The following is a 25,058-nucleotide window of genomic DNA, read 5'->3' on the forward strand; positions in this document are numbered from 1 at the left end:
TGCTTTTTATTCATGACATTTCATGGAAATTTAACCAGTATAACCCAGCAATACAACAATAAAACACAAAGTTTGTCAAATGCAATTTAGAGATGTCAAATTGATACTGTATTTAAGATAAAGCCATAAAAAATAAAAACATCATATGGCATATTTTTAAGACAAACTGTATATAATAAAACATCACACTTCCATAATTCTATTCAAAGCACACACACATATATATATATATACACACACACATATATATATATACACACACATATATATACATATATATATATATATATACACATATATATATATATTTATATATACACATATATATATACATACATACATACACATATATATATATACACATATATATATATATAAAATAAACTTCATTCATTGAAACCTATATATATATATATACACAACAGTGAAAAAAAAAAAAAAAAAAAAAAAAATTGTACAAGCTTACCATAAGCGCTGCAATCCATGTCGGAGTGATGAGCAGCCTCAACAAACGTGGTGTTGGGTGTGGGATCAGGTAAGACCTCCAATAGTTTGATGTGACAAACAGGGAAGGTGGGAGAGGAGGAGTCATACATTGACTGACAACTGTCAATCACTGGGCAGTGGGCAGGGAATATGTTAATTGATTCATTGGCTCCACCTGCACAGCCCGATTGGGGTTAGGATTGGGGTTGTCCGACTGCACCAATTGTGTTTGTTTTTTTTTAGATTCTAAAGAAACCAAGACATAATTTACATATGTCGACTAGTTTTGTCATTTATTGACCAAGAGACAGTTTAGTATTACAGTACTGGGATTAAATACAGACACACACACGTCTAACAGAGTCACGTGTGTGAGGGACAGACAGCCACATGCATTAAACGAGGGACACCAGAAGACAGCAGGAAATCACGTCGTCCTCCATGGAAGACCTACAGTAGACACATCACAGTGGAGTACACTCGGCGTTCTGGACTGTTTTTAAAAGGCTTTCAGGCATAATGGGCAGGGAAAGGCAATGTGGTCCCAAACGCATTCACAACTCATGTTTGAATACATGGATTAGTGCTACACAGTGAATGCTAACAAGCTTTATAAAGAACTGCGCAGGGGTTTGGGGGTGCGTTAGAAGTGGGCGGGGCTGGGGGAGTCTACGTGCACTTTAGCGGGGATCATCTGGGGCACCCAGCTTCTCCAAACTGGGCTCGATGTTCCAGATCTCCCTGGCGTACTGGGAAATGGTGCGGTCGCTGGAGAATTTACCAGAGGCGGCAATGTTCCGGATCACCATCTTGGTCCACTCTTTAGGGTTCTGGCCAAAAAAACACACAAAAAAACAGGATGAGGCTGAGCATGGCATGGGATGGGTGGGTCCATCCAAACAGCGATACTCATACAGAGATGTAAAATGCAGTGCACTACCAGTAACCACATGTTGCAAAAGGTTGAGTGTGCAGCGATTGCCCATAAATCAGCCCCAATAGTCGCCATCTTAGCTACATAGCTGAAGGAGAGAGAGACTAGACGAATGGTTGCAACTCACAATTAAAAAAGGAGAGAGGACAAAGAAAGTACCGTAATGAATTTGGGACACTACACTGTCAAAATCATTGCCCTCAAGAACAAAGTACACAGTATATTACTTATTGAAGTGTACTAATGTCCAAGTACTTGCCGTGCAATGCATTTTGCAGTACTGCACCTGTATGCACACAAAACGATGTTATACTAAAAGATTTGCATGTATTAAACATATGCAAACTTGATAGCGCAAACTAACCTTGTGCGCAGAGGATTGTCTCTAATGAATGAGTGAAATAAGGAAGGAAATCCATCTAGCTTGTCTGTATTCATGATCATCTGAACGCCCACAATAGTAGGAAGAGGAGACACAAATATAATCATTTAGCACTCAGTGTGATTTATCCAATTGAAACCGTTTAGCAGCCGCTGTTTTGTGCCTATATTTAGCGCGTTTGGAATGTGCGTGCAAAAAATTATTTCCGGGTGCGGCCACCGCTGCTGCTCACTGCTCCCCTCACCTCCCAGGGGGTGAGGGTGATGGGTCAAATGCAGAGCGTAATCTCACCACACAAAGTCTGTGTGTGTGACAATCATTGGTACTTTAACTTAATTAACTAGCAAAGTTACACACAAACGGCCTTGCTGCATTCAGAAGAAGGCGATAGCTACAATATGTCACCCGGGAAGAGAGACTCTTCCGTGCTCATGTTGACGATCGACATATTTCTAGCAAATCGTCTGTCCAGAAATTCTATTTTTATACTGATAAATTAAGGACTGATTTGGAGACACCAAAACAATGTCTGCTGGTGTTTTTTTGTTTATAATAAAGGTGTTCCTTTTTCATATGTTGGCTATAACGCCTATATAGGGAAAAAAACAAGTTATTGCAACATGCATTTTCATTCCAGTGCGCTATCGCAGTTACTGCTGGTGTTGTCGTGCAGTCTCTTAGAGTGCATCTTCAGCATGCTAAAAATAGGTTTGGTTGTCTAGACTGGGATTCTGTATTGCAGTAAGGGTGGTACAGATTATAGGATATAGCATTGTGGGGACTGGCTAGCCATTGTTGCTGGACAAAGTTTTTGTTTACATGGCTGTACTCTAACAGCGGTATTGTAAGAGAGCAATTAACTGGATTAAAATGGATCGTAGTGAAACAAACTGCACCCTGTTCCAAAAGCTTGCCACATTTGAGCAAGTTGACGAATTTGTCCCGTATCTCGATCGTCAGAGTTAGTTTTTACACAGGTGAAACATTTCGGAATGCCAAGTCGGTAAAGGCTCTCTGGGTATATGCAAAACCTTGGAATTTTACATCAGAAAGAGATGTAAGTCAACAGTACTTTATGTCAAACTAAATACATTTCAAGTCTGAAATACACTTTGCATTAGTTTGGGAAATATTTAAAGTCTTCTCAGTTATTGATCTATGACAAGGGTTTAGGTATGTATATTAATTACCATACAGGTAATTTGTGCAAATAAAGATGTGAACATATGCATTTTGTGTTAGCATAAGAGGTTGTGCACCCACCGGCAACATCATGATATCGCCTCTCACAGCAGGGAAGTCTTTTATCAACACCTGCTTTTTAGGTCTTAAACAAGTTAATCGTACAAGGTGCAATGCAGTTATGTAAAGACCACACAGATCTATCACTGTGTTTCTATTAATTACACTCACTATATACATCCATCCATAGTCTACCGCTTGTCCCTATAATAACATTTAAAATAATAGTAATAAAGTCATAAATAATAATATCATACTATATACTCGGTTGTTTCTATCAAGCATTTGAGAGTCTTGTGAGTGTGAATGTTGTCTGTCTATCTGTGTTGGCCCTGTGATGAGGTGGCGACTTGTCCAGGGTATACCCCGCCTTCCGCTCGAATGCAGCTGAGATAGGCTCCAGCACCCCCCGCGACTCCAAAAGGGACAAGCGGCAGAAAATGGATGGATGTGTTTTTCTTTCATTTGTTGGTTTCACTGTCTTTCAGTTAAAGACTGAATAAATAAATAATAAAACAGCCTGACTAGTATTGTTAAGTCTTGCTCTAAAATTACCGGAGTAAAACTAAGAGACTTAAACTTCTTCTGCAACCAGCAAATCTTCTGAAAAGCAAAGAGCATTTTAGCCTCCCTGAGCAATGTCCTTGCAGGTGAATTGTCTGTTGCCTTCAGGGCGATGTTATGCCCTTTCTAGGTGTAAAACAAATCGCTTTTCCAAATTATTCGTCTCCTCTGCACTCAGACTCTTAAACTTTTAAATTCTTCAGAGGGTTGTATTGTTGTACTGTTTATGTAGTTATTGACTTTATTGTGGGCCATGTGTAGGACAACCTGCTGCTCCAAATTTGCTTCTTGAGGGACTAATACAGTTGTTCGAATTGAATAACAATGCATAGTATTCATGTGTATTCACAGACCTTTAACATGATCTCATAATAAATATTTAATATAAATCAATAAAATCAATTAACATGTTAGGTGGGTGTGCATTTTTTAACAATAGGAATTGTTATTCGTGTTTATGTTGCATACAAACCTATTTGAGTGACGGACCGGAGGCCAGTGTTGACATATTTGTGTCTGTGTCGTGTGTGTATTATAGAAATAAAAAACCCAGGGATTATTTCAAATGTTTGACTGGATTAATATTGGCCTGTCAGGCTGATGAAGCGCCGTAGCTGCTGTCATATGTTAAATGGTGTTCGCTTCAAACTGACATTTTTATTATTCGCGTGCGAGACTTTGGGGACTCGGAAGAAATGTTGTGTTACAAACTTTGGTGTGGTGTTGCTTTATTTGTGATTATTCAAAGCTGATTATCAACTACCCGTGCTTAGTAGCGTCACTTGAACCGAATATGACACCGTGTCAAAATGATGACGATCAGCTGGATTAGTCATTAGTCCAGAATTTTAACGGTCTTTCTGGACTGATCCAATTAGGAACTGGTACCGAAAAATACCAGTACTCTGTATATAATAAGGGTATTGCTTTTTCCCCCTAAATACTATAAGTTTTTCTTAACCCGCAGATAGTTTAGCAGCTAATGCCAACAGCCTACTAAAAGCTACATGCGCAACAGAATAAAACCGGCTTTGAATCAAACCTACCAGTGTGAAAATGCCATAAACACACCAACATGTACCAGGTGATGGCGTTAAAAGTGATGTTTAATCATCTCACAGCTACTGTCCAGGCTAATTATTGTCGCTTTATTAGCTCATTAACCGGACTTCCTTGGCTTTGCTTCTACGCTGGAAATGAGACAATCCATCCATTTATCCATGCATTCATTCATTCATTTTCTACCACTTGTCAAATCCCAAATATTTTTTTTATGAAGAGATCATGACAACCATTGTGGCAGTTAATTATGTCGCATGTTTGCACCATGAACTTGTTAAAAGAACACAACTTTAGGACTGAGTCCTGCATTCAGCCATTTAAAAAAGCTATTCAGACACAAGCAAGAACCACAATGCATTGCATTTCCACATCACACTTTCGAGACGTGTGCTACATGTTCAAAAACGTTGCAAAACAGCACAGGTAGGAGAGCATGACAACATGAATTTAGATGGGAAATGAGTGTCTCTATGATGACAGCCAGGTTAAAAAATCCTCATTTAAATATGGTGGTCTGCACTACTTTTGCATTTAATTGCACACGGTTTTAGTAGATCTCCTGCAAGACACCCACTAATAACACACAATTTTACAGTTTGCACATGCTATTCGGCACTTGTTCTTTGCATCTTAGTAGATCAGGCCCTAAGTGGTAGTACATAATTAAGACACGGGCTGTCTGGCTTAGAAATGTCCTGGACAAAGCCTTGGAATTAAAGAACTGTTGATACATTCACTGACCTTGTAGAGTACGTTCACTTTCTCCTGACATTCCATGTACGCCTCGTAGTCTGCAAACACCTTGAACCTGCAAACAAAGTCCACCCAGACCCAGTTATTTATGATAGATATTTTGGACTATTGAAAAAACTGAAAGGGCCAGGACCTGTCGTGGTGCATCAGCATGTTAACCAGATCTTTGAAAAGGTCCACTTGGTGCGGGCTGAACAAGCCTCCTGCTATCTGAGACACAGCCTGCTTCAGCTCAGGGATGCGGTTGTAGTACGCCAACGCATCATAGCTGCACAAGCAACATGTCGAGCTTAGTTAACACACCAGGAAGTAAAGTCCATGATTAGGAAATCCCCTTCCTCACCCTTTCTTCTCCAGAGCCTCCACGTCATCCACTCTCATGCCAAAGATGAAGAAGTTCTCCTCGCCGGCCTCCTCCGCCATCTCCACGTTGGCGCCGTCCATGGTGCCGATGGTGAGGGCGCCGTTCAGCATGAACTTCATGTTGCCCGTGCCGGACGCCTCGGTGCCGGCCGTGGAGATCTGCTCGGACAGATCAGCCGCTGGGATGACTGTGGAGTTCGGCAGATTTCGTCAAAAACCTTTTTTTTTTTTTTTTTTATAAATAAATGTGTGACGTGAATATGCCGGAATGCTTTCTTCACCTTTCTCTGCAAGAGTGACTCTGTAGTTCTCCAGAAAGATGACCTTGAGACGATCTCCCACCACTGGGTCGTTGTTGACCACGTCGCCGATTGATGTGATCAACTTGATGATCAGCTTGGCAATGTGGTAACCTGGCGCCGCCTGGACACAGAGTTATAAAGCTAATGCATGTTTCCTGTCCAAGTCACCCACTGTCTCTTCTACCTAGTAGTATTCTTTTACCATCTTATTAGTATTCTCCTACCACCCTAGTAGTATTGTCCTACCATGCTATTAGTATTCATTAGTATTCTCTAGGGATGGAACAATATCAAAATCTTACTTTACGATATTATTGTGGTATACATCCAAAGGGGGGAAAAAACATTTAAAAATGCCACAGTGTGTAAAATGAAGTGGCAGGAGTGTTTAGGATAAACAGTTACTGTAATTGAACACAAACATAATGTTAAAATGTTCTAATCATATTTATTACGACAAACATCTACTGTGTCTCAACTTTTACTTTTAGAGAACAATATTACCTTTCCTCCGATCATGACGGTCCTCGCGGTCCAAGGTTTGTTGGGCTCCTTCCTGATGCCTGCAAGTGAACATAAAAACAGGGAAGATGTTCAGATCCTCTTCAAGCTGCTGCCATCTGGCTGAAAAAAAAGCACCCACGGTTGTAGAGCGTGATGATGTGCAGGCAGTTGAGCAGCTGCCGCTTGTACTCGTGGATCCTCTTCACCTGCACGTCGAACATGGAGCTGGCGTTGATCTTCACGCGGTAGTGCTCCTCAAGGTGGGCGGCAAACTTGATCTTGTTCTCCTGCAGCCCAGAAAAGACATGGCAGTTTTTGACTGGCAGCAAAACAACTGTCTTATTGGGGATCTTACTTGTTTGACTTTGGCGACGTCGCGGATGAAAGCGTCGTCGTCTACAAAGTCCAGAAGCCCCTTCAGCTGGTCAAGATCTCTGATGTAGTCCTCGCCAATTCTCTGAAGAAGGTGGTCAAAACCCAAAATCAAAGTCAGTCAATATTTCCCGAGCGCAGCGCACGCTGCTGCTCACTGCTCCCCTCACCTCACCTCCCAGGGGGTGAACATGGGGATGGGTCAAATGCAGAGGACACATTTCACCACACCCAGTGTGTGTGTGTGTGTGACACTCATTGAGACTTTAACTTTATAACTTAAAAGTTGAAACATGCATTTGTCACCTGGTGAAGTCTTGAAATAAACAGTGAACTAAGATTAAATAAGCTCTGCTTCTTCCTACTCCTTTTTGGACTTGAATTGTGCAAAAATGTGATGTCCCTCAATGTTGGAAATCAACTCAACCATTGTAAAGGAGGCCACTAGCTGTCATTTCAGTGGACGTGACACTGCAATGCTCAAAGCTACCACTAGAGGGCGACCAAATAAACTGACACAGAATAGTGGACAATAGGAGTGATCAGATCAGCAATAAAAGTCCAACATTATCAACATTTTTAGAGAGGGAAACATTACTGAAGGCTAACAAGTTCCTATTTCTGTCAATTTCACTATAACATTATCAGATAATTATCGATCGTATCTCCACACACCTCGGCGATGACATCGGCTAGTCCTGGGTTGCACATAAGAAGCCAGCGCCTCGGTGTGATGCCGTTGGTCTTGTTCTGGAACTTGTGAGGATCCATGTTGTAGAAATCCTTGAAGCTGCCCGAGTCACAGCAAAGATTGGTTATTTGTTTACCAAGCGCACACGAACAAGCACAGACGAGAGGCCCTACACAGTGCTTTTGATGATCTCAGAGTGAATGCGGGCTACTCCGTTGACGGCGTGCGACCCCACGATGCACAGGTGAGCCATGTTGATCTTCTTGACGTCCCCCTCCTCGATGAGGGACATGCGGCGTACGCGGTCAGCGTCGTCGGGATAGAGCTTAGTGATGCGCTGGAAGCACAGGCCGTGATGATGACGACGGCAAAGAGACAAAGCCAGAAATGCTGTACCTCCAGGTGCCTCCTGTTGATCTCGTAGATGATCTCCAGGTGACGAGGCAGCAGGTTGTGGAAGAGATCCACCGGCCAGCGCTCCAAGGCCTCAGGCAGAACGGTGTGGTTGGTGTAGGCACATGTACGCACCACGATGTCCCACGCCTGACAGACAGAGAGTCTAAGTGGACTACTTAAACGGTCGATATAAGCTGCCAATGTTCTATATAATAATAAGTTTATAAACCTTCTCCCAAGGGAGTTTCTCAACATCGACCAGGATCCTCATCAGCTCAGGGATGGCTAAAGCAGGATGTGTGTCATTCAGCTGGATGGCCACCTAGCAGACACAAAGAACGTGACCGCCCCCATGTCCTCACAAACAACCCCCCCCCCCCCCCCTCCTTTTTTTGACCCCACCTTTTTGGGCAGCGCCGACAGATCCATGCGCACAAACTCGGTGGAGCCAAACTTGGAAGCTTTGAATCGCCGAATGATGTCTTGAAGCGTGGCGGCGACTACAAAGTACTCCTGCTTGAGACGAAGCTCCTTGCCCTCGAAGAACTGATGTAACACACAACATTCTTGTCAATCATCAAATCATTGCATGGGAACAATTGTCTCTCTGTGCTCCCATTTTATAAGCGCTAATGCAACCAGACAGCATCTTGAAATTTCTCTCTTCAATTGACAATACAATAAAAAAAAGTAAACTTGGATAGAGTAGTCAGTGTACAGCTTGTACAGGACTATTCACTGGAAATGACTAAACACTATGATCGATTCTAGATAGTTTGCAACACATGCTAATAATAATGGATTAGATTTATAAAGCGCTTTTCTAGACCCTCAAAGCGCTGCAAAGAACTGAGAATCCATCACTCATTCACTGAGTATTGGGGTTTGGAGTTGCAGGTTTGGTATATTCCTTTAAAACATACTTGATATGTCAGAAAGTAAAAACATGAGCGCTGTACTGCATTTTTTGGGAAAAGCTTATTTCAAATGTCCAATTTTTAATGTGTACCTTTATTTTAAGACTTGGTATTAGCACCATGTTTCTTTACATTTCACATGCATGTCTGCTGCTTTGTTGTGACGTGTGTCGGAGTCGTGTATAGAGAGAGTATGGACAACCCGATTTAAAGCGATCTCCTCAAAGATTGGTCAAAAGGCACCCATGTGACTACAGGGCGCCGTGTTACGTACCAGTTTGAAGCCGCAGCCAAGCTACACTGCTCGTCCTCATTATACATTTATTTTGTTGAAGAACGTTTTCCGAGTGTTTGTTGTGTAAACATGCCCTGTTGAGCGGCGTGGGGATGTGCCACTCGCCAAAAATGCGGGAAGCAATTGCCTACGTTTGCAGCAAACCCTAACAGGAGAAGAACACCGGAAGTGAAGGTTCGCCAGGAAGGCTGGATAGTGCATAGCCAATAAAAACTGTTTCTTGTGTGAGGTAAGCAAGCATACATGCACATGGGAGACGTGGTATATCACACTCTCAGTGACAGTGAATTAATACACTTTGCATGACAAAACTTTGCTTCAAAATTGCACCTTTTCTGCATGTGTCACCAATAATCCAAACTAAACTAATAAATATTGTAATAAAAAGCAGCATTAGTTCAGTATTCAAGTTAATATGGTGACAATGAAATCAGGGAGTCATGACTCGCCACAGCAAAACCTATGAAAAATAGCAAAAGTAAAAGCACAGACATATATAGCGCAGTGATTACAAACAATACATTGGAGGCAAACACCACAGTTGACATCCTTCACACAAAAGTGATAATTTCTCCGTAATTGTTGGTCCAAACCTAATGAGGATTTTGGCAAAATAAGGGTAATACGTTTATTTTTGGTCGGTTTTTTTAACGTACATTTTGCTGGCGAGAGCGTGCTAGAGAGCCGCTGGTCACTAAACATTGCATGATTATTATAATACATACACTGCTTTGACCAAATAAAAGCATGTATTACGCAAAGTTTATGAGCCGCTGTATATTTAGAACTATATTTGAACTTATTATTTTGGTTTCTTTTTATGCGGAACTACAATGCAGAGTTAGTGCATGTGCCTCACAATAAAGAAGGTCCTGGGTTCGATCCCTGGCCTCTGGGTCTTTCTGTGTGGAGTTTGCATGTTCTACTCGTGACTGCGTGGGTTCCCTCCGGGTACTCCGGCTTCCTCCCACCTCCAAAGACATGCACCTGGGGATAGGTTGATTGGCAACACTACATTGGCCCTCGTGAGTGAATGTTGTCCAGGGTGTACCCCGCCTTCCGCCCGAATGCGGCTGGGATAGACTCCAGCACCCCCGCGACAGACAAGCGGTAGTAAACTGATGGATTTTGGTTTATTTTGTCAGGAAAACGAACATCAGATCGACTGCAAATGCATCCTTCCGGGCAGAGCCGCACACGTCCTAGTAACCAAACATAGCACCTCTCATTTAGTTGCCCATACGCTCTCTATACACGACCCTGATATGTGCGCCTCACTGTTGCCTTCTGCAGAGCATAGGTAGTACTGCATGAGTGAACACCTCCAGTGAGACTGAATGGTTTACATTTGGTTGAAAAGTCTTGGCGGGCCACCTATTGAGGGGCCCTGCTGTATACAGCCTACTTTAAAGTACGTCCAAACTTACTTCCTTCCTCTCGCTTTTGTCAGAAACTGCCTAATACTGCAAGAAATAGCCCTGATACTCACATTATCGTTAGGGTAGAGGACCCTGGAGATGTTCTCAGCCAGGTTCCTGTCGAGCACCGCTTGGATGTAGCCACCAACGTTAACTATAGTGCAGCAACAACAACAACAGCAAATGACTTTCTCATGCTATTCTTGAGGGCAAAGTGTTTGACTGACAGTCCTGGAGGTTGAAGTCACACGGAGCCTTAGCAGACCACAGCCTCATGGTGTTGACGATGTTGTTCCTGTATCCTGGCACGGGGGTGTCGTACGGGAGGGCCAGGACCACCTGGATCCAAAAAAACAAACATTCCTATCAATCGTGGAAGTCTGATTGTTTACCAGAAGCACTTACCTGCGTGTCCACCCATTTGATGCCGTCGGCTGTGTGCTCCACTCGTCCGTAGAAGTGGACAGGGCGCATGTACTCGGGCCGAGCCTTCTCCCAGGGGTTGCCGTAACGCAGCCAGTCGTCGGCCTCCTCCACCTGTGCAGTTGTGTTGCTTTAGCTCCACAGAAAGCCTTGTGCATTAACATTTTTTAAAAGGTACCAGTCTAAAGTTTGGAGACCTTTTCTCCTTCAAACTTTGGACTGGTGTTTGTGTATTTTGTGAATTGATGTATTAAAAATAAAACATTTTTTTATTATTTATTACATGCATATTTCTGCCCATTCTAATGCCACAGGGTGTTTGAACAAACTATTGTTGGTTGTGTACTTTTTCAAACAAATACATATCGACATGATGGCAGGTCCAAGAAGGTCAAAGATGTGATCCTTGCAGGATTCCACCAAGGTACAGATAGCAACCAGAGTTACTCACCTGCCCAAGAATGACACCATATCAGCCCTGAGTTTAGTTCAAAACTGGAGAGACAAACGATTTTGCAGCAAATTAAAAAAAACACCCGAGTTCTCCTGTTTCTGATTTCGCCAAATGTGTGATTTGCATAAATAATTGCATTCTTCAAGGCCTCCGTTTAAAACTCCTTTTTGTCAGTCACAATTTTTTTTCTAAATTCTTAATAATAATAATAATTTCTGATTCATGTAATGAAGGAGTTGCTGTAACTTGTTTACTTCAGATGCAGCCAGAAATCATTTGTTTATCTTCTTCGATTACTGGTGTTCCTCAAAGTTCTATTTTAGGTCCTCTCTTTTTCATCATCGACGGAGTTATTCAACTTGTGGCCAACGAGTTAAAAAACAAAATGTGTGAGACTAACATTTTTGCAGCAGATTCCCTACACATAATGATTTTCGACTGCCTTTTTTGTAGTAGGTCCTTGAAAACATTGAATCTGTCATATGTTATGGCATCTCCACATGGTTTGGAAATCTGTCTGTCAAACTCAAAACCCAACTTTAAAACCTTATCAAGAGAGCTGGTAAAATAATTGGCATGCAGCCCCTTTGCTCCCTTCAATAAATATTCAACAAGACCGCAAGGAAGCAGGGTCTTAAAATCACCCGTGACCAATGTTCCCTCTAACTTTTAATGTGTGTGAGCAAACGCACAAACTCCCTGAGCATTCAGTGGAGCACATGTGAGCAACATCAGATGTGCAGACTGTGTACCTGTCCCAAACCTGACATCATAACAATTTAAATGTTTTATTAAAATAATTTTCTGAAATAAGTGATTTTGCCCTCTTACAATGACAATAACAAAAAAACCTGTTTTTCATGACCTATGTGCTAGTATTGTATGTCTGGCTGTGGGTCCTGCCTTTAAAAGAAATGTTACCCCTTTCAGAGATTACATTTAGTTCCTGTAACTTTCTGTCTGTAAAATACATCTTTTTATTAGCATTTAGGAAATCTAGTGACAATGTGTCATGAATAATATCCTTAGATTAACATTCTTAATAAATGGCAGTAAAATAAGCACACATCTGATTGAGGAGTCAGAGTGTTACAACCTGGCATTTACACATTGTGTGGCGTTGGGGTTGTCCGACTTTTTGTGTGGCCATAAACGCAGCACTGGCTAAGTGCCATGAGTGCTTGTGTTGGTGCAGGTGAGAGAGCGAGCGGCTGCTGTTGAAACGACGGATGATAACGTTGGTTTAAACCTGGTTTGTATGGCAGAAAATTGCCAGTTTTTATAGATAAAAGTTTTTTTACTCATGTTTTTGGTGTGGTTACAAACAGTTTTGCTCAATAAAGTGATTGATGGAATTCCTGTCCTTAAAGTGTCTCGACAGACGATAATTGAACTGTGTTGACAAAGATTGTTTTATTCATTGGGGCCACTCTTGTTGTCACCTGTCTCTCACAGGGTTGCATTGCAAAATCATACAGAATAAATTGTAATGTGTTTATTTCGTTTAGAGTTCAGATGGGATTTTTGATTTCCTGCGCGGCATTAATTTGCTGTGCGCAGACGACGCGTGAGCAGAGCGCAATTGCGCAGGCGCGCACCATAGAGGGTACGTGGCCCGTGACCCACACCACATACTTCAGTGACATTGTGTTGATGCCAAATGGTAAACGGTACAGAACAGCAACATACAAACTCAACAGGTATAGATTTCCCACTGGCAATCAAAGCACTTAACAGAAAACTACTGTAATAATAGGATGCAATAATAAAGAGTGCAATATTGGGATAGTGCAATACGGGAGGTGTGCAATACGGGGGGAGTGTAATGTGTGATCTCATAACCAACTGATATACCTGCGCACTAGAGGTGTAACGGTACACAAAAATTTCGGTTCGGTACATACCTCGGTTTAGAGGTCACGGTTCGGTTAATTTTCGGTACAGTAAGAAAACAACAAAATATAAATTTTTGGGATATTTATTTACCAAATTTGCAAAATCTTCCAACAAAAATATTTTTCTTAGTGGAATATTTGATGTGAAGTAATCAGAACCTTGGATAGGTCAATAATTCATAATAACATTGATTTTGATTCAATATTATCTTTTGAGCAATGACAGTTTGAAAGAAAAAAAAAACAGCTTTGTTTTATTAGTCAACATTGCAACTTTTTCTAAATTACATTTCACCTTTAAGCTCTTATTTCACTTTTGTTATGTTTTTGTTTATTTTATTAGTATTTTTAGAATGTGCCGTGGGCCTTTAAAACATTAGCTGTGGGCCGCAAATGGCCTCCGGGGCACACTTTTGACACCCCTGCTATAGATAATAAAAAATTTAATCTGATAAATCTATGGATAAAAAGCAGAGCCTGGCGACGCATGCGCGTTTATCATAACTCTCTCGCTCTCTCTGTCTCTGCCCCTCCCTCAAGAATGCTGCTGCGCGCACAATTTGTTTTGTTTTTAACCCCTTCTTAACCCTGAACGTACATTGTTAATACACGCAACCCTAACTCAAAATGCCGGACATTTGAGGCATTTAAGAAACTCCGCCTGGACAGCCCCGCAAAAGAGGACATGTCCGGTGAAAAGAGGACGTATGGTCAGTCTATCCTAGCCCAGACATGTCCTCTTTTGCTAGCATGCTACGATAGACTGACCATACGTCCTCTTTTCACCGGACATGTCCTCTTTTGCGGAGCTGTCAGGGCGGAGTTTCTTAAATGCCTCAAATGTCCGGCATTTTGAGTATTGTTTACACAACGTGCAGTACGCTACTTAATATGTCCGTGTGGAAACTCGTTCGGTACACATCCACACCGAACCGAAACCCCCGTACCAAAACGGTTCGATACAAATACACGTACCGTTACACCCCTACTGCGCACTGTATTGTCAGATGAACTGTATGTGTGTATGTATGTATGTATGTAAAACGCTGTGTCTTGATGTCCAAGACAAATTTCTCCTCTGAGACAATAACGCTAATTATTATTATTAAATCAGCAGGGCACTCCTGTAACTCTGACAACATAAATTGACCAAAAGCAGAACTGTCCAGAAATGTGGCCCCTATTTACTTGAACAGCACTGTTGTACACACTACAGCAGACCTGGGCAAATTAAGGCCCGAGGGCCACATGCGGTTGAGCTTTTCAATCTGGCCCGCCGGACATTCCCAAATAATTTTTTTAGATCTTTAAGATGGAAAGTGTAGCTGCCATTATGATGTGCACTGATGTTTTCTAATGACCGTAAGTCTTCAACTATACAAAGTATTTCTATGGTTGGAATCTGCGCTTATGGATGATATACCAGTTACTTTGGTAATCTAATTAGTTACTATGGTCATCTAATTAGTTACTATGGTCTTCTACGTTTTTGTTTTTTTTGGCATAAAGAAATACAATCATGTGTGCCTACGGACTGTATCCATGCAGACTGTATTGATTTATATTTATATAATGTATATATTGTGTTTTTTATGTTGATTTAATAAAAAAAATAAAAATAAAAAATAAAAAATATTATTTTTTTTAAATTTAATTTCTTGGGTACCGGTCCACGGCCCGGTGGTTGGGGACCACTGATCTACGTCACAGCAGCTCAGACGAGGCACCAAGCAGTGTGGGCGGGAAGCGTTTCCACAGACGGGGAATTAGATTTTTTACAACAAAGTTCTGAAGCTTAGTGATATATAGAATAGAATAGAATAGAACAGAATAGAAAGTACTTTATTGATCCCTGGGGGGAATTCAGCAAATATCGGATGTATCAGATTGTAGGTGGGTTTATTTTGTACCCCATCGTGTTCATATTTCACTGTTTGTTGCATTTTTGTTGCGTTTCACTTGATTGTAAAATATGTCGATCGAAAAGGGGTGTGACATTCATATTTTGTCAATATTCAGTGTTTTATCGTTCATAGAAACATTTAAAATTCCATTACGTTTTTTAAGGCGGTCTGTCATAACGTTTTTAGCATTCAATCAGACATTATTGTGAGGTTTTATATTAGTGTTCCTAAAAATAGATATACCGGCCCCCAGACACATTTTTTTCTCTAAATGTGGCCCCCGAGTCAAAATAATTGCCAGGCCTGCACTACAGTGTGTCCGAAGCAGCTCTAATTCCACCATCATACCTGTCGCCCGTCCACAATCTTTTGATTAAAGATGCCAAACTCGTAGCGGATTCCGTATCCGTACGCAGCCAAACCCAGAGAGGCCATGGAGTCCAGGAAGCAAGCTGAGGACAGAACAAAAAGGTGCTTCAAAGAAACTTCCAAGACACAAGACCGTCAAAGAGGCCACCGAGGAGACTTGCCAGCCAGACGACCCAGACCGCCGTTGCCTAGACCCGCATCTTCCTCGATGTCCTGCAGCTCCTCCATGTCTAGGCCCAGCTGGGAAGACAGCACAGTGAAACCACAGCATCCACAACACATTGCCTCGACTTCCTCCCCCGCCTCACCTGGTAGGTGGCCTCGTCGCAGGCGTTCTCCAAGGCCAAGTTGACCATGGTGTTCTGCAAAGTGCGGCCCATGTAGAACTCCAGGGAGAGATAGTAGACCCGCTGCACGAAGAGGCGGGGGGAAAATAGGATATAAATAACACAAATATGCATCGTTTGTTCGCCCCCAAAAAGGGTCGTGTGACATTCTTTCTGGCAGGAAAAAAGCCGCAGACTCATCACTTCATTAGGCATCATTACAAACTGTTTTTTTGCTGTATAAAACCAGGTATGCAATATATGTATAGTTGCCATTATGGGTTTCCTCTAGGGATGTCCGATATCACTAGTTTCCTCACATGAAAATATGCAGTGGAGCGCCTCACACTCACAGTGAGGCCATTTTGGGAGGTGGGAGGTGGGAGGGATGCGGAGGGCGACCTGCTCCGTTACGTAACGCATCATCCAGGCTGCACTGCGGGGTAGCACCAACATGTCTGACAGCCAGACGCACGCATGCTAGAGTTAGCAACAAATGCTACACTCATTTAGTTTGAGTGCATCAGCTGGCACACTGCAGCGTGGAGGCCAGTGAGCGCGCCCCGCCCCTCCCCTCCCCTCCCCTCAGCGGCGCGTACGTGCAGGATTGAACTGCGGCACTGTTGCTTACTTTGGGGTCCGTCTCATAGTAGTGCTGCTGAGTGCGGATCCAGCGGCCCACCAGGTGGTCTCGGACGGTGTTGGCCAGCGCGAAGTAGTAGTCCCGCTTGGTGGCCACATTCCTGTCCTTGACCAGCGTGAAGTGAAGATGTCGGTTGAAATTGACTTTGAGCTCCGCGACGTTTTCGACGCCGGCCAAACCTCGAACCGAGATCTGTTTCTTCTTCTCCTGGTCTGTCAGCGGCTTGGACATGTTGGCTGGCGACTCCAGTAGTCTGGCTGTCGAAGTGTGAGACGTAATAATGTCACCTGCTAACTGCACGCAGTTAGAGACTCCACTGGCGAGCAGGCGGCAGGAAGCTGGCGCCGCTATTTATTACTGCAGGGCAGTTCGCGAACGATCCGAAGGGAGCCGTACATGGAGGAGCTGTTCCTCTCAAAGAGCCGTTCCAAAAACTGGCTCGTTTTTTGATTGATTGATTGAGACTTTTATTAGTAGGTTGCACAGTGAAGTACATATTCCGTACAATTGACCACTAAATGGTAACACCCGAATACGTTTTTCAACTTGTTTAAGTCGGGGTCCACTTAAATTGATTCATGATACAGATATATACTATCAGATATATACTATCATCATAATACAGTCATCACACAAGATAATCACATTGAATTATTTACATTATTTACAATCCGGGGGTGTGTGTGTGGGGGGGGGGGGCCATCGTGCGATGATCTATTAAAAAGAGCATGTATTGTCTTTGTGTGATGATGTAAATGAGGTGTGGTTGTATTGTATATTAAGTATGTGTCAATGAAATGGCATTTTATTTTATTTATTTTATTGAACAATTTCCCTTGTGGATCATTAAAGTTTATCTAAGTCTAAGTTATGACTTTTCTTAATTTGATTACATGCTATAGCACAGGGGTCGGCAACCCAAAATGTTGAAAGAGCCATATTGGACCAAAAATACAAAAACAAATCTGTCTGGAGCCGCAACAAATTAGAAGCCATATTACATACAGATAGTGTCTCATGATATATAAATTGAATTAAGAGGACTTAAAGGAAGCTAAATAAGCTCAAATATAGCTACAAATGAGGCATAATGATGCAATATGTACATATAGCTAGCCTAAATAGCATGTTAGCATCAATTAGCTTGCAGTCATGCAGTGACCAAATATGTCTGATTAGCACTCCACACAAGTCAATAACATCAACAAAACTCACCTTTGTGCCTCCATGCACAACGTTAAAGGTTTGGTGGACAAAATGAGACAGAAAAAGAAGTGGCGTAAAACACGTCCCAGAAAGTCGGAGAAAGTTACACATGTAAACAAACTAAGGTGAGTTCACGGACCGCCAAAATTAGTAGGACAAAACGGCGCTCGCCAAATACTCGAATCAGTGAAGCCTGTTTAATATAAACAGTGTGCTTTATAACAATTAGGGAGGTTTGTGTCATGTTTGTCCTCCTACAGTAACCATACTAAAACAAAAAATGTTTTTTTTTCCCATCATCTTTTTCCATTTTTCATACATTTTTGAAAAAGCTCCAGAGAGCCACTAGGGCGGCGCTAAAGAGCCGCATGCGGCTCTAGAGCCGCTGGTTGCCGACCCCTGCTATAGCATGATTTTATTGTCATAATTTTATTGCATGATTTTTGTATCCCTTTAATTTAGGTAGCCAGGGACTGCAGATGGAAATTAGCTATTTAAAATGGTAAATGGGGTTGTACTTGTATAGCGCTTTTCTACCTTTTTAATGAACTCAAAGCGCTTTAACACTATTTCCACATTCACCCATTCACACACACGTTCACACACTGATGGCGGGAGCTGCCATGCAAGGCGCTAACCAGGATCCATCAGGAGCAAGGATGAAGTGTCTTGCTCAAGGACACAAAGGTCGTGACTAGGGCTGCAACTAACGATTAATTTGATAATCGATTAATCTGTTGATTATTACGTCGATTAATCGATTAATAATCGGATAAAAGAGACAAACTACATTTATATCCTTTCCAGTATTTTATTGGAAAAAAAACAGCATGCTGGCACCATACTTATTTTGATTATTGTTTCTCAGCTGTTTGTACATGTTGCAGTTTATAAATAAAGGTTTATAAAAAATAAAACATTTAAAAATAAATTTAAGAAGTTAAAAAATTGCCTCTGCGCATAGCATAGATCCAACAAATCGATGACTAAATTAATCGCCAACTATTTTTATAATCAATGTTAATCGATTAGTTGTTGCAGCCCTAGTCGTGACTAGGACCGTAGAAGGTGGGGATTGAACCAGTAACCCTCAGATTGCTGGCACAGCCACTCTCCCAACTTCGCCACGCTTAATGAGCTTAATGTTTCTGGGCATTGTCCCTTCAAATAAAGACTAAACTAAACTAAACATCTTTTAAAAGCAACTGAAGTAGTATGAAGGAAACAAGCAGTTGTAAAATGAGATCTGGTTCAGAATAATTCAAATATACACATCCCACAAGGAAGTCTCCTACAACTCCAGGACCAGTATTGTTCCGTCGAAGCAGGACAGTTTTGTTTTTTTTGGGGGGGTAAGGGTCGTCCCCCGCCAATTTGGAATTGGCATGAATAAGAATCGCGATTCGATTCGGATGTGAAACGATTTTTTGCGCACCCACTAAGAAATAAAGCTACAGTGGTATCTCGAATAACAAGTTATATTTGTTTTGTGAAGGAGCCCGTAACCCCAAAACGCTCAAATCAGTCTTCTCAATGTAAATACATTTATATCAATTATTCCAGCTTGATAAAAATACCACAATTGTAATGTTCTTTTTCATAAAAAAATTACTTTTAGACAATACATATTGTATGAAAACCAATATTATATTACATTATATTATACATTATTATAATATATTATACATAATATATTATTATTATTATACTACAATATTATACATTATATCTGCACCTTATTGCTCTTTTATCCTGCACTACCATGAGCTAATGCAACGAAATTTCGTTCTTATCTGTACTGTAAAGTTCAAATTTGAATGACAATAAAAAAGGAAGTCTAAGTCTAATATTATGCTACAATTAACTAAAGGCTCATGATGTAATGTAATATTACAGAACAATATTTCCTTCATGCTGCTTCTCCGTCAAACACACCATCATCAGCATCTCCATGTTTTAATGGATATATGTCTGCCATTGAAAAATACATTTTAACGTCTTTAGCTCTTTCTCGACTCCTTTTGCTTCAGTATGGTGCTGATTGTAAAACAATGCGTGTACTGCTTTGATGAGTCATATTTTTGTATAATTTATTTTCCTAAATCCAATGAATATCATTCGCTTACACACGACGACATTTTTGGTATTCGGTCAACCTCTTGACTAGGATGGAGAAGAAGATCTTCCCTTCCATGAGCGCTTTGAGTATCTAATAATAGAAAAGCGCTATATAAAATCTAATCCATTATTATTATTAAAGAGCGCGATGCTCCTCAACTGCCTATAATGGTGATGGAGTTGATTTATTTGGGATGAGGACTGTAACCCCTCTTTGCCATTCTGACGGGATGTTCCAAGCCACTCTCAGGAGGTTCCACAGGACCTCTAGGCCAGGGGTGTCAAACTCATGTTAGCTCAGGGGCCGCATGGAGGAAAAACTATTTCCACGCAGGCCGGACTGGTAAAATCATGGCATTAAAACTTGAAAATAAAGACAATTTCAGATTGCTTTTTTTGTCGTACTTTGGCAAAAAATAGAACACGCACATTCTGAAAATGTCCACATTACAAATAATCCTCTTGGCAAAACACTTCAAGTTAGCTGAAAATTATGAGGAAAAAATTGATGCGGTTTGAAAAACACCATGAAGAACACAATGAACTTGGACTTTGTCTCTGTGTTTTTGCTCAGCCATTAAACTTTAAGCGCTTCCTGTTTTGAATTCTCATGTTGGCAGTTCATTAAAAACGTTTGGAAAAGCGATTGAGCGTTTCCTCAAAACGCCGCAATGGCGAAATCTGCATACTGCCACAACACATTCATTTATCATCATTCAAATATTACACTCGTAATATAAACAAAACAGCTATCAAAATGACACACCGAAATCAAGGTAAGATAACTACAAACTTAACCAATGTGAACATGCTCGATTTGAATATCAAATAAAATAGAACAAACACAGCACATGTAGAAACACACAATTTTGGGCGCTCGCATCGTACATTCAACCAACTGCAAGCGCTGCATGGAACTCTAACTACAAAGATGATTGTCAAGTTGACTGCAAGTCTTTGCATCTTACCGTTTCGTTAATTTATCCGTTGATCATTTACAATAAAAAAAAAAGTTATTGCACATCCATAATGCCGCCGTCTGCCGCCAGCCACAACAGGAGACGCTGATTGCTTGCACCTGCGCTGATTGGACTAGCGACAGCCAATCCAGAGGGCGCTTAAAGTCAGCTGACACTTAAACACTGTCATGTGTGACGTGTGTTGCACTTGAATTGCAATTGCGACATCCAGTGGACACATTTAGAGCAGCAGTTTCTTTCATTGAAAAAAATGCAGTTCATTTTTATATTTAGCAAACTCATCTTGCTGTTCGCGTGCCTGATACGCCTCGCAAGCCGTACGTTTGACACCGCTGCCCTAGGCAGGACTTGTACAGCTTATGAGGTATCCCATTGGGGCCTGGAGCTGAAGCTGAGCTTGCTTTCCAGACAGAGCAGTGTTGAAGAGGACAGGGGCCGTACTTATCAAGCTTCTTAGAATTACTCCTAAGAAGTCTGCTAAGAGTTGACTTAAGAGTAAATAAATTATTCGCTGAAAGCTGCACTTAAAAGTTAGTTATCAAGCGTCTTACTCACACTTTCAGCGAAGTGTAGGACTGAATCTTAAGTGTCACACTCAGAGCTGAATTACGACATTACTATGTGCCGTAAACGGAATTTTAGGTGACGTCATTTCTGTGTCCATAGAAATGACCAATCACGGAAGGGAATCCGTTGTCTAAGAATAAATAAATATCTTGGAAATATTTAAGAGGACAATGGGAGTGTATATTTTGACAATAAACTACAAAATAATACAAAACAAACTAGTCCCCGCCGGCACTCACGCTACCGCTCCCTCTCTTCTATCGCCCACACACTCACTGACGTCACTCACCTCACGGCCACACACATACGCTACTGTCATAACATTTTCTTTCCAATTCATTAATTAGGCAACTAATTTGAAACTGGTGTGGGTGGCTCTATATATACTAGCCCACTGCAGACACATGCAGAAATCAACAAGGAATCGAAAAGTATTAAATCTGTGACAAAAATAATATCCGCTCTGTCTAAACGATACCGTTTGATCAGCTGCTCGTCATAAAAAAAAAACAAAACATTGTTCCGTTCCCTGAACGTTCGCGCACGTCTCTCTCGCCTCAGTGCCATCCCCTGCTGGCACCTCCTAACCACTTAAGACACCTCTGAAGGTTTCTTAAATATCGTGGAGAGTAGGAGTGATTCTTAGACTTAAGAACGTTGATAAAAAGCTTTTATTCTTAAGTTTGAGAGTAGGACTAAATTTCGCAAATTCTCAGGACTTAAGTGTAAAATGGCACTCTAAGAAGCTTGATAAGTACGGCCCCACATGTGTGCTGAATGTGGAACATACCAGCGGTCATCCCAGCGGGGTTTGACTTTACTGCTCCCTGATGTAACACTCCAGCTCTGCTTGCATGATCTCCAACTCCCCGCTTCTCTTGTCCTCCGGAAGTAGCCTCGCATTTGGTAACAGAAGAAAAGAAAGTCCAACACAAATACAAATAATCGGAGTAGATATTGACAGAGTAACAGAAACCAAATTTTTGAGTGGGGAAATAGATGACAAAATGAATTGGAAATCTCATATAAAAAATATGCAACGTAGGTGGCAAGAATATTTATATAATGAATAAAGACCAAAAATCACTTCATATTCTTAATTGCTCGATAGTGTTACTATATCTGGGTTATTTTGTAGAAATATGAGGAAATAACTCAAAAAGTACACTTCACTCACTGTGTTACAAGAGAGGTCAAATTCCCTCAATTCCCCCCAAAAACGGATTAACTGGCTGCAATATAAAGACAATATAACATACATCCATAAACGTGGATGCCTATGAAAAAGTGCAATATATTTATCTGTACAGTAGTCTATTTATTTATATCTGCACCATATTGCTCTTTTATCCTGCACTACAACGAGCTAATGCAACAAAATTTCGTTTTTATCTGTGCTGTAAAGTTCAAATTTGAATGACAATAAAAAGGAAGTCTAAGTTAGTATAATACATACTGTTGGATATAGAGGACATTCAGATCCTTTATTTTGTGAATCCAAACTATTAAAATGCAATAGTTTGGTGCATTTGCAAACAGCTAAAATAATGCACAAATCAAACTATAACCTGCTACCCAAGAATGTACAACAATTCTTCTCAACAAAAGAGGAGACATATGACCTTAGAGGCACATCTAATTAAAAAAAAATTAGTATATCAGTATGTGGAATTAAATTATGGAATGGGTTAAGTAAAGAAGTCAACCAATGTGCTAATATGATCCAGTTTAAGAGGCTGTTCAAGCTGCAAGTGTTTGTAAAGTACAGGGAAGAAGAATTGTGAGAAATGTCTTGAACTTATTGAAAATAGGATATTATTCATCTCATGAGCTGAGAACTGAGAACAGAAATCATTGATGTAAATTGTGTTACAAATTAGGAACAGGAAGTTAACATCTGTGTTAGTAATTGCTATGAAGTGGAAAAGGGCTAGGAATAAATTGGCCTTGCTTCTTCTTACTCCTACTCCCTCTTGAAGGGCCGACGGGTTGTCTTCATGGTTAGTTTCCTTTAAGGAGCTGTGGGTAAGGTAACGAGCCTGACACCCCGATGCAGTAGAACAAATCTTTATTACAAACTTTACATTAGTTCCCTGTAAGTATTGTACACTAACGTTACACAGAGAATCGCTTTTACACAAAACAATTAGGACACTGATCAATTGTGACCTACAGCTTTCTCTTGTGGTCAACACGACCCACTAATGTCGTAATGGTGCAGTCTTTCGGCAGCAGGTTAGCAAATAATCCAACTTCGTACTGGTCCATGTTGACCAAACAGTCCTGTGTAAAACGTTAATAACGTTTAGACATCAGTGCAGCTAAGACGGCATGAGATAATTGCCCATTGCCCACATAAATACATCTGTCACACGATGACATCACAAATGGCCCACTGTTAAAAAAAAGATTTTAAAACAGTTCAGAGGCATCCAGAACTGTTTGCAGGCTCATGTTCAAATGCATGAATCATATGATTTGATGCAATGTTTAACACAAGTATCCAACATTCTAACTAGTCAGAAAAAAAGACAATCATCATAGGTCCACTCAAAAAATTGAACGGCAAAAATTACACAATTGTTCATGGAGGTTACAAAATGTCATGTAAAAAGTATGGGAATCTGTAACACTGTATTTACAGATCTATATAGCAACATCTGCAGTATCACCACCCCCTGCTACTCGCATGGCACTTCTGAGTCAAGCTAGGAAGCTATTTTGCAATACTGGCTTGGGCCCGCCAAAACAAAAGCACTTTGGGTGTTAAGAATGGAACACATGATGAAGAGTGCCACTTGTAGCTACTTTACATACTAAATGCACTTCACGAGGCAGCCTAGAATGATGACGGGGATGATGACAATTTATGTAGCTATTTTACTGTTTTGTGTGAATGTGAGTGTGAATGTTGTCTATCTGTGTTGGCCCTGTGATGAGGTGGCGACTTGTCCAGGGTGTACCCCGCTTACCGCCCGATTGTAGCGGAGATAGGCTCCAGCGCCCCCGAAGGGAATAAGCGGTAGAAAATGGATGGATAGATGTATGAATGTCTCACTGCGAGCCTAATTTACCTGTGGCTATAAATTAAGAAATGGAATCAAATCTAATCTTACATTGCAAAGTACATCACAAGCCTCCCCATGAACAGCAACCACCACTATATCTATATACACATCAGCATTTACAAATGAAAATGTTTATATTTTAGCCATAAAACCATTGCAATGCTAAGACTACGCCAACATATAAAGATGGAGATTTGAGTGTCGTTTAAGTCAAGTTTGTGGTTTGATGAAAGGGACCTCTCCCCCTGGTCTTGCACATCAAATACATTCACTGTAACAAAGTTACTACTTAAAAGCCAGAAAATAACCAGCTCAAATGTTCAGGAAGAAGTCCTTGCCCCTGTTTCCTGAATAGTTGCAATCCCAGGAAGAGGTTATATAATGTTTGAAAGCTTACTTAAGGACAAGGCGCTGCAGTCAAAGG

At 41.1% G+C, this 25,058-nt stretch overlaps 1 protein-coding gene across 1 annotated transcript; it reads right to left on the minus strand.

Annotated features, from left to right (window-relative positions):
• Positions 1-752: 752 nt before the first annotated feature.
• Positions 753-17,054, minus strand: LOC133661675 (glycogen phosphorylase, muscle form-like). The gene is made up of 20 exons (XM_062065063.1): positions 16,684-17,054; positions 16,035-16,136; positions 15,888-15,966; positions 15,706-15,809; positions 11,087-11,218; positions 10,909-11,020; positions 10,753-10,835; positions 8,454-8,597; positions 8,281-8,373; positions 8,052-8,198; positions 7,829-7,992; positions 7,640-7,754; positions 6,948-7,049; positions 6,732-6,879; positions 6,593-6,651; positions 6,068-6,209; positions 5,767-5,974; positions 5,557-5,691; positions 5,412-5,478; positions 753-1,316 (listed from the first exon to the last, which is right to left on the minus strand). The coding sequence occupies exons 1-20, from the start codon at positions 16,924-16,926 to the stop codon at positions 1,167-1,169; spliced, it is 2,529 nt and encodes an 842-aa protein (XP_061921047.1). The 5' UTR covers positions 16,927-17,054; the 3' UTR covers positions 753-1,166.
• Positions 17,055-25,058: the final 8,004 nt, after the last annotated feature.

This window comes from Entelurus aequoreus, linkage group LG12 (assembly GCF_033978785.1).
Source record: "Entelurus aequoreus isolate RoL-2023_Sb linkage group LG12, RoL_Eaeq_v1.1, whole genome shotgun sequence".
NCBI lineage: Eukaryota > Metazoa > Chordata > Actinopteri > Syngnathiformes > Syngnathidae > Entelurus > Entelurus aequoreus.

Excerpts from the sequence above, each read along its gene's own strand:
- LOC133661675 (XM_062065063.1), bottom strand. The coding sequence starts at position 16,926 with ATGTCCAAGCCGCTGACAGACCAGGAGAAGAAGAAACAGATCTCGGTT. Across the intron at positions 16,137-16,683 it reads ACTATGAGACGGACCCCAAA|CGGGTCTACTATCTCTCCCT; the intron begins GTAAGCAACAGT and ends CTCTTCGTGCAG. Across the intron at positions 15,967-16,034 it reads GCGACGAGGCCACCTACCAG|CTGGGCCTAGACATGGAGGA; the intron begins GTGAGGCGGGGG and ends CTGTCTTCCCAG.